At 38.6% G+C, this 14,279-nt stretch overlaps 1 protein-coding gene across 1 annotated transcript in view; it reads left to right on the forward strand.

The window, feature by feature from the left end:
- Window positions 1-14,279, forward strand: part of MANBA (mannosidase beta) — a 138,466-nt gene that overhangs the window by 33,113 nt on the left and 91,074 nt on the right. Inside the window, exons 2-5 of the mRNA XM_050791912.1 lie at window positions 1,540-1,634; window positions 4,418-4,523; window positions 5,338-5,508; window positions 13,667-13,790. Of these exons, the coding sequence (XP_050647869.1) occupies window positions 1,540-1,634; window positions 4,418-4,523; window positions 5,338-5,508; window positions 13,667-13,790 (496 nt within the window). The remainder of the gene's footprint in view (window positions 1-1,539; window positions 1,635-4,417; window positions 4,524-5,337; window positions 5,509-13,666; window positions 13,791-14,279) is intronic.

Here is a 14,279-nt window from a genome sequence, read left to right on the forward strand (position 1 = left end):
AACAGGTGCATGAGAAGTTAGCAGGAAACGCCGTCTATATCAAGCCTTCATTCACCCAAGAGCATAAGGCAGCAGTCTCCTCTTTGCTGAAACCCTTCTCCATGGGCGTGCCTTCTGCCTCCACCCCTGCAAAAGCCCTGCCTGAGGTCAGAAACAGATCGAAAGACTTACCCATTTTGGTTTTAGAAAATGCAAAGTTGAGTTAAAACCAATTGTACATTCCAGAAAAGTTCTCTCAATAGACTTTTCTCGCAAAGACGCCTCCATTCTCTGCAGCGAAGAGCCTCATAAATGCCCCTTCACAAGGGGCTTTTTCATCTTTAGGAGACCCGAGTCTTCAGGAAAATCTTTTTCTGGAAGTATTTGCTCCATCAGAATGTTTTAAAAATGCCACTGCAAGAAATGCCTTTGAACAAAGCATTTTTATGGAGAACACTACTATGCCAGAAGGCACCGTCTCCGAAAACACAACCTACAACCCACCTGAGGCAGATTCTGTTGGCACTGTGTTCAACTTAGAGAAGACTGTGAAACACAATGGGAATACAACAACATGGGCACTGGCCTGTCCCCCGAGCCCAAAAGCTTCAGTTACCCACTGCTCTTATCCCCAGGTGATCAGTTTAAAATTTAGCTAAACCAGCAACTACGGCCCCTTATCCCCAGGTGATCAGTTTGAAATTTAGCTAAACCAGCAACTACGGCCCCTCATCCCCAACAATGATGTGAGAAGACTCATTTCTCATGTTATCTGGACCTTGAAGAGGGACTGCTCCGAGATCCACGTGCAGTTGGCCTGTACCAAGCTCATCTCCAGGACAGACCTCCTGTTTCATCAGTGAGCAGCAAGAAGCAAAGGTGTCCAAGGCAGAATGGGATATGGACCAATGGAAAACTGAGAGCTGTATCAATGAGAGCACGGAAGCCCAGAGCAAACAGAAAGAACAGAAGTCAAGTGAGGTGAGGACCACACAGAAACATGAGACCCAGACTTTCCCATCATTTAGCATCTGCTAGGAAAGTGCCCACACAGGAGAACCTGGGACTCCCAGACCATAGTTTGTCTTGGCCATGTAACTTCGGTCATGACAGTGATCTCCCACTTTGCTCATTTAGAGAGTGAAACAGATTAGTACACAAGGTAAACTGTAGGCTGGACGCGATGGCTCACGCCTGTAATCCTAGGACTTTGGGAGGCTGAGGTGGGTTGATTACTTGAGGTCAGGAGTTTGAGACCAGCTTGGTCAACATGGTGAAACCCTGTCTCCAAGGGGAAGCCAATCTTAATGTCCACCCATTTTCTTTAATAATGAAGCTGTATTATTTATATCTCAGAGAATTAATTCATTTCAGGTAATTTGTTGGAATTTTCCTTTCACATTTTTCAGTATTAACGATCTTACCTGTTTGTACTACTAGCCTAAAAGTTCATTAATTTTTAGGTGATAAGTAGCTGTTGTTAATTTATTTTATGTTTGTTTTATTGATTTATTTGTGCATATTTAACCATCTACCATAATTTTTACCTTGTATCAACAGGATTCTTACTACAGATTTAATGACCTTAACTACAGATGGATCTCTTTGGATAACTGGACCTACAGCAAGGAATTTAAAATCCCCTTTGAAATTAGGTATGTATGTTTGTGGGTGTATTTTTATTATTATTTGAACTTTTCTTCTTTTTCTATCTAGGCAAAAATCTTGTGTTTTGTTTGTTTAGGTTACATATCTGAGAGTTAAGTAAGATGAAAGCCTTGTACTATAAAAGTGAATATATTATATATGTTTTGTTTTGTATATGAGGATGGTGCTACTAATCAACAGTCACCAAATGGTGTCTTATGGAATCATTTTTCCAGTTGTTATAATGGAGCCATCTAAACCTACTCAGATCTTATGTAGATTTCCTCTTTCCCACTCCCTTGTAATCATCAGAGTATATATTTATTATAATATTATAATATATACTCTGATGATTACATTATGATTAGCAATCATAATGTAATTACTAATGTAATTAGTAATGATTAGTAATCATTAGAGTAGATATTATATTGTCTAGTAGGATTATAATTTGCTCTATGTCTAGTAGATGTATCATTTGCTCTATGTAGTACTAACCAGCCATTGAGACTATGACCTTGACCTATACTACGTGGTGAGGCCAGGAGGTGAAGCACAGGTATTGTTTTCAGTAATGTTCTGTTGTTATAAGCAAATATTTCCATATGAGGCAGAATGTTACCCAAAGTTACCACTACTACTGCTAAATTAAAAAAATCCTTCCGTCCCTTTTATGTGATTTTTTTTTTGGTAATTATTTACTAGTCTTTTAAAGGGGGAAGAAGGCCAGAATACTGTTATCAATATCATGGAGTTTCTGCTGTGCTCCAGGCTTTTATTTACAGATAATCTTTAGAGTATCTTTCATAATGGTTCTATTTCACCTTGAACTCAACATATCCTATTAACTTTCCCCCTTAAAACTTTATATTCTAACAGCTTCATTGTTTCTCTTAATGTAACACCATTTTCCAATCTATGTCTAAGGTGCTTTGGGCTTATTACATCTTTTCTTCATCTTTCTGTGTTCAGTCTGTTCTGGGTCTTGCAAATTTTTGTCTAACATTTCTCTTGGTTTTGCCCCTTCCATCTCATTTCCATCTTTCCATCTTTGCCTAGAAGATGAGTGCCAGGAAAGAGGCCAAAGCTGCCTAATCAAATTTCTTGCTTCATTCTTTTATTCTCCAATCTTTTCTATTTAGAAACATTAGATTAATCATCCCAGAATATTGATTTTGCCAAGATAGGTATTCGCTCAAGAATAGCAAGTGTCTGTTTTACTTGGCAAATCAAGTATAAACTTCTCACTTGTCTCTGAAAATACAGCTGAATGATGTCTGTCCCTGTAACACTGCCCGCACCTCTCTGCCCCTTGGATTTGTCCAGCCTTTTCCTCCTTAGCTCTCCAGCCCAAATTACACATATGAGTCAATTACCTAGTGATTCATGCTGTCAACACTTCCTTGTTTTGGTTTCGCTCTTTGCAGGGGTAAGGGGTTCCTGCAAAGAGCAAAGGGTGTAAGGGGAATAGAAATGCCTCTACCCAGGCATTTCTACCTAGTTAAAAAAAATACTTTATGGATATATAATTAACATACTGTACAATTCAGTAATTTAAAGTATATAATTCAATGGTTTTTAGTATATTTACAGTTACAAAACCATCACCACAATCAATTTTAGAATATTTTCCTCATCCCCCGCAAAAAGTTACACCCATTAGCAGTCGTTTGTCATTGCCCTTGAATTCTTACCCCAGCCCTAGGAACCGCTACTTTACTTTCTGTCCCTCTGGATTTGCTTGTTCTGGTTACCTCATATAAATGGAATCATACAATATGTGGGCCTTTGTGACTGCCTCTTTCACTTAGCATAATAATGTTTTCAAAGTTCATCCATGTTGTAGCATGTATCAGTACTTCATTCCTTTTTATTGTTGAATAGTATTTTATTGTATGAATATAACACATTTTATTTATTATTCTGTTCATTAAGTTCTTGTTTCTATCTCGAAATCTTTTCTTATGAGATAAACTCTGATAGCACTTGTAGTTGTTCAACAATATTGCCAGCCAGCCATCAAATGCCAACCAGATTGCAGACTCCTTAAATTCAGGCACTATTACAGTTTCCTGTAAGGCTTAGCGGAGTGCTGGGTGCATAATATTCATTTATAGATGATGGTTTTCTAATGTGTTCTCTTAGACAGTGTCAGTAAATGTAGTTTGTGAGAACGTTTTATGTCTATTATTTAACTTGGTTCTCTTTTTCTTTTTTTTGAGACGGAATCTCGCGAGTGCAGTAGCAGGATATCCGCTCACTGCAACCTCCGCCTCCTGGGTTCAAGTGATTCTCCTGCCTCAGCCTCCCTAGTAGCTCGGATTACAGGCAGCTGCCACAACACCTGGCTAGTTTTTTGCAATTTTAGTAGAGACAGGGTTTCGCCATGTTGGCCAGGCTGGTCTCGAACTCCTGACCTCAGGTGATCCGCCTGCCTAGGCCTCCCAGAGTTCTGTGATTACAGGCATGAGCCACTGCTCCCAGCCTAACTTGGTTCTCATAATAACTTTCTGAAGTATTAACTGGAAAAAGTCAATATATTTGGAATTTATAAGTTGTGCCCTTGGTTTTATGGTGATTTATTGATACATTATGGAGAAAGATAAGCTGCATCACTCAAAGAATGTAAGTATGTTTTAAAGCAGTACTTCTGAAAATGTCACTGGAAATTACCTTTAAGAATTTTTTTTTTGTGGAATATTTATTTCTTTAGGCCTTAAATAATAAAAAAGAGACTTATCTAAGTTAATGTTTTACACATCTTGTTTTAAAAATCTTTTCTTTTTTTTAGCAAATGGCAAAAAGTAAATTTGATTCTTGAGGGAGTGGATACAATTTCAAAAATCCTGTTCAATGAAGTCACTATTGGGGAAACAGACAATATGTTCAATAGATATGTAAGTTTATAATGACATCAGGTTAAAAAACCATTTATGTGTGTTTATGTTAATTGCTTTTGTGAGTAGAGAAAAGTAAATGCATAATTGGCCATGTGACAAATACAAGCTCATTAAAGCACTGGATGAGTTACTTCATTTCTCAGTTGCCAGATTTGTGAAATAATGGAAACCTTACAAACCCCATGGGGTTAGTGTGGGGATTTAGTAAGCTAATTATATAAAATGTTGGCAAGTTCTTGGCACATAGGAAGTGTTCAAAACATGCCAGTCCCTTCTTTGGTGATACAGTTTCATTGGACAAATGATTTTAAAATAAAATGTCATTTCCTTTCTGGAATAGTTACATTAAGAGATTATATCCTGATCTTCCTTTCCTTTCAAAGGTAGACTTTATCAAAACAAAAATAACTCATGACTTAGAAATGCATGCTGTTCATACCAGAGAGGCAGGTTGTCATGAAGTGTCTAGGAAACACTTGGCAGTTCAAGGCCACATATAAGTAGACAGAGCAGGCATTCCAGAGCTAAAGTTATTTTTTGCTCTATCCATTTCCCTAGAACCATCATTCTGCCAGGAAAAATAGAAGGAGAAGCCTAGAAACTTGGACTGGGTAGGAAAATATGCTTAGTTTTAACTAAAAGTGGACAACTAAGTGATACAGTATTTCAGAGAAGTGTTTCCCTTGCAAGGAGGCTAAACCTAGATTGGCATTATATTATGCATCTTTCATACAAAATGCCTTTATCTAAAATTTTACACACAAGACTACTTCCACATCATGGGTTTGTCTGTTTGTTCCCTTCAACTTAGAGCTTTGATATTACCAATGTGGTCAGGGACGTGAACTCCATTGAGCTGCGTTTCCAGTCAGCAGTGTTGTATGCAGCACAGCAGAGCAAAGCTCACACACGCTACCCGGTGCCCCCGGACTGCCCTCCACTTGTGCAGAAGGGTGAATGCCATGTCAACTTTGTCCGGAAGGTAATGGTCTCTCAAACAGGTCGGGTTTTATTTTTGAGGACAGGATGTGCTGGCTTATGAAATGCTTATTTGGAGACTCCCATGGCATTTCAGAAGTTAGGAATCTCTTTCCTGATCCCTTAGTGGGGTTTGAAAATTTGAGATAAGAATCAAAAGATTATTTGAAATATTGTGGAGAATCTTTATCTTTTTCTAAGTTTTCTTCCTGAAGCGTGTTCAGAACTTAGGTAACAGAAAAAGAAAGGAAAAGAAAAATATGTGGTTGAAAATGGAACTTTACAAATTATTTTTTTAACAATTAAGTTTATCAAACTTTTCACCAGATTGTGAAAATGTATTAGTGATTCTTGTTTCTAGGAAGGCTTCTGCAAATATTAGTATATTTGATGATATGTTCTTGCATCTTACTGTCGAGTTCTCATAAAATCTAACATAAAGATAACAAAGTCCACAAAAGTAATTATTTTTCTTTGAGTCTGATTCCATTCTAGAGGACTTGGATCTATTTTACTACATGATTAAATTAGTATTCTGTGTGACACTTGGTTTTTTAATGTTTATTTCATTTTATTTCATATTTAAAAAATTTAGTTATATAAACTATACATAAAATTTATCATTTTAATAATTTTTAAGTGTACAGTTTAGTAGTGTTAAGTATATTTACATTGTTGAGTAACCATAGAACTTTCTCATCTTGCAAAACTGAAACTCTATACCCATTACCCATTATATTATATTATACCCATTATAGTTTAAACAGTAGCTCTCCATTTCCTTCTCCCCAGCCCCTGGCAACCACCCTTCTACTCTTTTCTTTCTTTCTTTTTTTTTTTTTTGAGACTGGGTCGCACTCTGTTGCCCAGGCTGGAGTACAGTGGTGCGATCACAACTCACTGCAGCCTCCACCTCCCGGGCTCAAGCGATCCTTCCACCTAGGTCTCTTGAGTAGCTGGGACTACAGGCGAACGCCACCGTGCCCAGATGATTTTTGTATTTTTTTTGTAGAGACAAGATTTTGCCATGTTGACCAGGCTGGTCTTTAACTCTAAGGCTCAAGCAATCTATCCACTTTGGCCTCCCAAAGTGCTGGGATTACAGGTGTGAGCCACCTTCTTTTCTGTGTGTTTGATTCCTCTAGAAATCTTATATAAGTGGAATCATACAGTATTTGTCTTTTTGTGACTGATTTATTTCACTTAGCGTAATTTCCTCATGATGCATCCATGTTGTAGCATGTGTCAGAATTTCTTTACTTTTTAAGGCTGAATAACATACCATTCTATGCATAGATCACGTTTTGTTTATCCATTCATCCGCTGATGGACATGTAGGTTGCTTCCACCTTTTGGCTGTCGTGAATAATGCTGCTATGAACATGGGTGTACAAATATCTCTACATGACCCTTCTTTCGATTCTTTTGGATATATTCCCAGAAATGGTGTGGTTAGATCATACGGTAACTCTATTTTTAATTTTTTGAAGGATTGAATTTATTTATTTATTGTTTATTTATTTATTTGAGATGGAGTCTTGCTCTGTTGCCCAAGCTGGAATGTACTGGCGAGACCTCGGCTCACTGCAACCTCCGCCTCCCGTGTTAAAACAATTCTCTTGCCTTGGTCTCCCGAGTAGCTGGGATTCCAGGCATGCACCACCACACTTGGCTAATTTTTTTATTTTTAGTAGAGATGGAGTTTCGCCATGTTGGCCAGGCTGCTCTTGAACTTCTGACCTCAGGTGGTCCACCTGCCTTGGCCTCCCATAGTGTTGGGATTACAGACGTGAGCCATGAAATTTAGTTTTAACAACAAATGTAGTGATTGGGCTTATTGTGAAGACACTAAACATATTTTCCCAATACTCTTTAGGCAGAACTGTTACATTAGCTAATATGTTCTGATTAAATTAAGTGGCTCTCTTTCAGCTGGATGGATTTACTATTAAATTATGTTTCCTTAATATAAGTACTAGGGTTAAAATTATACCTCCTCCTGTTTGATTCAACCTACCCAAACTTATGTCAATGACCCATTAACCATTTGTTCAAACTACTGTAATAACAGCCTTAGAGTATTGCTTTGACAAGTAGTCAAGTATTCCATGGAATATTTGTATACTTATAATTCTGGATAAGATTTATCTTTTGATTCTTTTGCCTTTGGCTTCCAATGACACAGTGGTTTAAATGCTAGAGGTTGTAGTTTTTACCTCTCCGCTTCCTTCCTTTCTTTTCTTTTCTTTTTTTTTTTTAAGATGGAGTCTTGCTCTGTCACCCAGGCTGGAGTGCAGTGGCATGACCTCAGCTCACTGCAACCTCTGCTTCCCAGGTTCAAATGATTCTCCTGCCTCAGCCTCCTGAGTAGCTGGGATTACAGGCACCTGCCACCATGCCTGGCTAATTTTTGTATTTTTAGTAGAAATGGGGTTTCACCATGTTGGCCAGGCTGGTCACGAACTCCTGACCTCAGGTGATCCACCCACCTTGGCCTCTCAAAGTGCTGGGATTACAGGTGTGAGCTACCGTGCTGGCTTCCCCTTCCATTTTTAACCTTTATCAAAACTGAAACTAACCTGGATCCTAATGTGAAAAGTTACTTTTCAAGTCATTAATAAAGATAATATAAATGTTATATATATATTCATATGCTATTTTCCCTCCACCTTCTATTCAATTTGTGGTATTTAAAACATACTCTCAAGTTATCTAGATAGAACAAAGCCCTTTGTCACTGACATCAGGAATCATACCCAGTTTTATGCTATCACAATGTTTTGGAAACTAATCTTAGGGTAGACTTCCAGAACAATTGCAAGTTGCATCTAGGTATTTCTGACTAGATTGACATGGTCCAGTGGGAAGATACCTGAGTTGGAAACCAAGTCAAGAGTCTTGGGTTTGAATTCTGGCTTTATGAACATAGAATAACTTTAGGCATGCCCATCATTTGTACATGGAGCTAATCCCTGATATGAGGATATAGTGAAATAACAATGTAAGTGCCCTTTGCATGTTGTAAAGTGCTATACAACCATTCAAAAATTAGAGTGGTGATATCTATTTTGGAGGCTTATTACTATAATTACAGGTAATGAACAAGATGCTCAGCTTAGCTTATTATGAAGTTAGTGGGTCTTTACTTTAATCTCTTAATCCTGTTATCTTCATAAGCTGAGAATATACGTCACCTCAGGACCACTATTGTAGAAATTGATTGTAGGACATGTGTGTTTGAACAATATGAAATCTGATTGTAAAACGTGTGTTTGAACAATATGAAATCAGTGCACCCTGAAAAAGAACAGAATAACAGCAATTTTCAGGGAACAAGGGAAGATAACCATAAGGTCTGACTGCCTGAGGGGTCGGGCAGACCAGAGCCATATTTTTCTTCTTGCAGAAAGCCTATAAATGGATGTGTGAGTAGGAGCAATATTGCTGAATTCTTTTCCCAGCAAGGAGTAACCCTGGGAAGGAATGCATTCCTGGGGGTAGGTCTATAGATGGTTGCTCTGGAGTGTCTGTCTTATGCAGTTGAGATCAGGACTGAAATATGCCCTGGTCTCCTGCAGTACCCTCAGGCTTACTAGGATTGGGAAATTCCAGCCTGGTAAATTCCAGTCAAACTGGTTCTCTGCTCTCGAACCCCATTTCCTGTTAAGATGTTTATCAAGACAATGCGTGCACAGTGGGACATAGACCCTCATCAGTAATTCTAATTTTGCCTTGCCTTGTGATCTTTATTGCCCTTTGAAGCATGTGATCTTTGTGATTTACTCCCTGTTTGTACACCCCCTCCCCTTTTAAAATCCCAAATAAAAACTTGTTGGTTTTGTGGCTCAGGGTCATCATCATGGTCCTACCAATATGTGATGTCATCCCCAGAGGCCCAACTGTAAAATTTCTCTCTTTGTACTCTTTCTTTTTATTTCTCAGACTGGCTGACACTTAGGGAAAATAGAAAAGAACCTATGTTGAAATATTGGAGGCGGGTTCCCCCGATACTCTCTTTCACCAGTTCTTTGACCCTCTGCTTTCCTTGTAGCAACCTAAGTCCCCTCTTGTCTCTGCTTTCTTTTCTGTCCAGCATGGATAATGGGATTCATCACTTCAGCTACCCTCTTACCAAGGTTTGATGCCATCTTTCTTGTTTTCCATTTACATCTCTGGCCTTTCCTTGTAAGTCTCTTTATCCACATCCTTGTTCTCCTAAAAGTTATATTATAGGGTCTTTCTCTGTTCTAGACTCTTTTCTCATTTTATACCCTCTCTAGGCTATCTCATTTTTCATTTCTTCCATAATAAATCTATTTGCCATTGTCTTCCAATATTGTGTCTTCAGCCCAACTTTTCTTCAATTCCAGATCTTACATTCAGATGCTTATTTAGCATCATCCCTTGTCTGATTCACAGGGACCTAAAGCTCAGTATGCTCCACACTGCACTTGTGATCTACATCCTTATCCCAGGGTTCTGTCTCTTGCTGAATGGAACACTATCCACAACAGGTACTCAAGCCAAAAACTCGAGTTTTTCTTGACACCTTTCTCTCCTTTTTCTTTCTTCAATCAATTGCTTAGTCCTCTTGATGATGCAAATAGTACCTCTTCAATAGCTCTTCAGTCTGTTCACATTTCATTTCTGCTACTATCTCTTGAGTTCAGTCATACCTTGCATGAAATATTGCCCTGATTGCCTAACTGGCATCCCTGAAGCTTCACTTGCCTTCCTCTAGTTAATCATTCACAGAGCAGATAGAATGATCTTTTCAGAAAAAAATGATCACAGCACTGCTCTTCTTCAAACTTTTCAACAGCTTCTCATTGCCTTTAGGCCAATGTCGTTGGGTCTTAGCTCTCTTAGCTCTGTCTGGCCCATGCTCACTTCTCCAGTCTTCTCCCTGCCTCTTCCCATTCTCCCTGCCTCTTCAGCTCCCGAAATGCATCATACTGTCCTGCACCTCCTGACCTTTGCACATGCTGTTCCTGCTGAAAGGAATGCTTCTGGGCCAGGGCAGTGACTCATGACTGTAATCCCAGCACTTTGGGAGTCCAAGGCAAGTAGATTACTTGAGTTCAGGAGCTTAAGATCAGTGTGGACAACATGACAAAACCCCAGCTCTAAGAAAAATACAAAAATTAGCCTGTAGTCCCAGCTACTCAGGAGGCTGAGAGGGGAGGAGCCTGGAGGTTGAGGCTGCAGTGAGCCAAGATTGTGCCACTGCACTTCAGCCTGGGTGACAGTGAGACTCATCTCAAAAAAAAAAAAAAAAAAAAAAAGCTTCTACTTGCCTTTTGCCTGCTCACAGTGGATAAATGGTACTCACCCCTCAGGGCCATTTTTTTCAGGAGAACTCATCTTGATACCTATCCTCCTCAACCTCTGACTATATGTCCCCTGCCTATTTCCATTGTAAAACTCATTATACTTGTAATTATTTATTCAGCGCCTGAATTTCATGCTTGACTGTGAGCGCTATAAGCAGAAGAACTGTGTCTGTTGTGTATACTGAAGTACTCCCAGCGTGAAACATAGAAAGCACTTCAAAAAAAACTTCTTGAAGAGGTCAAGAGTGATTTGTCACCCTTAATGGGGAAAATAGTCTCTCTCATAAGATGTTGATTATTTTGCTGTCCTTCTTTTCCGTATCTCCAATGAAAAAATTACAAATAGATACTAAAATTCTCCCATAAATGTCCCCAAGATGGTTTTCATTCTGAATATGAGAATCTGGTGCTTAAGTGGTAAATTTAGACAGATGTGGATGCTATAATTTTAGTTCTTTGTTTTTCTCTCTAGTAAAAACAAATTTATCTCTATCTTAGGTAAGTACAGAGCTAAGGAAATAATACCTAAATGACAAAGTTTGGCCAAATCTTCAGGTTCTGTTCTACAAATGACTCCATCTAGAAGGATTTTAATATTTCCTCTGGTTCTTGTTACTTTTTTTTCCCCCCATAAAATGTATGACCCAAACTTGTTCCTTTTTAAAAGCCGAACTCATAGCTTTACATGTTTTAATTAACTGTTCTGAAAATATTTTTTTCTTTTAAGAAGTAGAAATTAGAAAACATTCTGTGTGAAAGGGATTTATTTTACAGAATTATTTCTTATTTTTGAATTTGAACTCTGTAACTTAATATGGAAGTTGAGTGTCATTAAGGGAGAGACACGTACCAAGGTCAAATAAGACTGGATAAAATATCTGCCTTGGCCACCTGTGTCAGGGGCTAAAGATCGAACTGATTGTTTTTGGGCTTCATGTACAGAAACAAGGACTTCTGAATTCATACCTGAGGTTGGCAAGTTTAGCCAGAGCTTTTTAAAACCTATTTATAAAGTGTTTGTCTTTCAATATGTTTCTTCATTCTTTTTTTTTTTTTTTTTTTGAGACTGAGTTTTGCTCTTGTTGCCCAGGCTGGAGTGCAGTGGCACGATCTCAACTCACCATAACCTCCGCCTCCCGGGTTCAAGCGATTCTCCTGCCTGAGCCTCCTGAGTAGTTGGGATTACAGGCATGCACCACCACACCCGATTAATTTTGTATTTTTAGTAGAGACAGAGTTTCTGCATGTTGGTCAGGCTGGTCTCGAACTCCCAACCTCAGATGATCCGCCCACCTTGGCCTCCCAGAGTGTTGAGATTATAGGTGTGAGCCACTGCGCCCGGTCTCCTCATTCTTTTTAATTATTACATGTAAGCGCAATATTCTTTGTAGCCATTAGATTTAAATACAGTAGTTAGGTTCAGAGATATTATAGAGAAGTTTAAAGAGGAACTATTGAGTTGCTTCAATGTAGTATGCATTTGAAGAATACATGTACAACTCTTCATAGATTTTATGTTCTTAGAACATTTCTGCCAAATTTATCTCTTTCATATGTTATATGTAACATAGATATATTGGATATACTGAATATTGTACTATCTATTGTGATGTAACAAATTATGCCAAAACGTATCAGCTTAAAACAACATTTATTGATGAGAACACATGGACACATAGAGGAGAACAACACACACTGGGGCCTACCAGAAGGTGGAGAGTGGGAGCAGAGAGAAGATCAGGAAAAATAACTATTGGGTACCAGGCTTAATAGCTGGATGATGAAATAATCTCTATGACAAACCCCCATGACACAAGTTTACCTGTATAACAAACCTGTACTTGTACCCCTGAAGTTAAAAGTTAAAAAAAGAAAATATATGGACTATAGGTTTTCTGATTTCTAAAAAATAATAGTAAAGAAAACATTTATTATGGTAGCTTCTATTAGTTAGGAATCTGAATTGAGTGTGGCTTAGGTGGGTGCCTCTGGCTTCAGGTCTCTCATGAGGTTATAGTCAAGCTGTCAGCCACAGCTGCAGTTGTCTCAAGGCTTGGCTCAAGTTGACTCAAGGCTGAAGAGTCTGTTTCTGAGCTCACTTGTGGTTATTGGCAGACCTCAGATTGCTCATGTGGGTCTCTCCGCAGAGCTGCCCCATGACACGGAGGCCGGCTTCCTTCTTGGCCAAGAGAGGGCATAAGAGAGTACCCAAAATTCAAGGCTTAGTCTCTTATAACCTAATTAAGAAAATCACATCATTTCTGCTATATGCTGTTGGTTAGAAGTGATTCACTAGGTCACTTCAAAGTGGGGATCATTGTGGGCCACTTCAGAGGCTGTGTATGGTGGCTGGGGGACACACACACAGTTTTGCACTAACTTGTGGTCCCCCCAAATTCATATGTTGAAGTTCTAACCTCTGGTATCTCAGAATGTAATCATATTTGGAGAAGGTCTTTAAGGGGTGATTAAGATAAAATGAGGCAGTTAGGGTGGGCCCTATTCCAATACAACTAGTGTCCTTGTATGAAGGGGACATTTGGACAATGGAGAGAGACACCAGGGATGCTTAGCACAGAAAAAGAGGACACAGTGCAAAGAGAGGAGAGAGGCCTCAGGAGGAACCAAACCTGCTGATAACTTGATCTTGGATTTCACTGTGAGAAAATAAATTTCCATTGTTTAAACCACTTAGTTTGTGATACTTTGTTATGGCTGCCATAGCAAACTTATATACACATATATAACATTTTTAAAGAAAATGTTTTTCGTAATGTTTAAATTTCATGGTAATCAGAATTTATCTTCTTTTTCCCCTTGAAATTGTAGGAGCAATGTTCCTTTAGTTGGGACTGGGGGCCTTCCTTTCCTACCCAGGGAATCTGGAAAGATGTTAGAATTGAAGCCTATAATATTTGTCACCTGACCGACTTCACATTTTCCCCAATATATGGTAAGCTGAAAGAAGTGATTTTTTTTCTTTTTGAGTCTTCTTGTTATAAAAATTGGGTTTATAATTGAAATACAGAGGTATGTTTCTCAGAGATTTAGAATTTTTAAAATCTTTGTAGTACAATCAATTTATAAAAGTAAAAAATAGGTACAAACTGATTTTACATGAAAATTGACAATATAAAGCAGGTATGTGGGTATATATCTTTTAGCATATTTTACAGAAAAAGGAAAAAATAAAATGGAAGAGCAGCTCCAAGTTTTCCTGAGATAAGTATTCTTTCTTGAAAGGACTGGGCCTGCTGGCTGGTGCTCCCTTTTGCAGCCTCTGTAGTCACTTTTAGTGTCGAATTCTTGCTTTGCTCACATTTGTTAGACTGACTTGCTGTCTCTGTACATTTTCTTCATAACCGGGAGCACTACTCTGAGGGCCCTGACACAAGGGCCCTGACACAGCAGCCTTGTGAAGAGTTAAAAATAAACTGGAAGG

The sequence above is a fragment of the Macaca thibetana genome, chromosome 5, assembly GCF_024542745.1.
Source record: "Macaca thibetana thibetana isolate TM-01 chromosome 5, ASM2454274v1, whole genome shotgun sequence".
NCBI classification, from domain to species: domain Eukaryota; kingdom Metazoa; phylum Chordata; class Mammalia; order Primates; family Cercopithecidae; genus Macaca; species Macaca thibetana.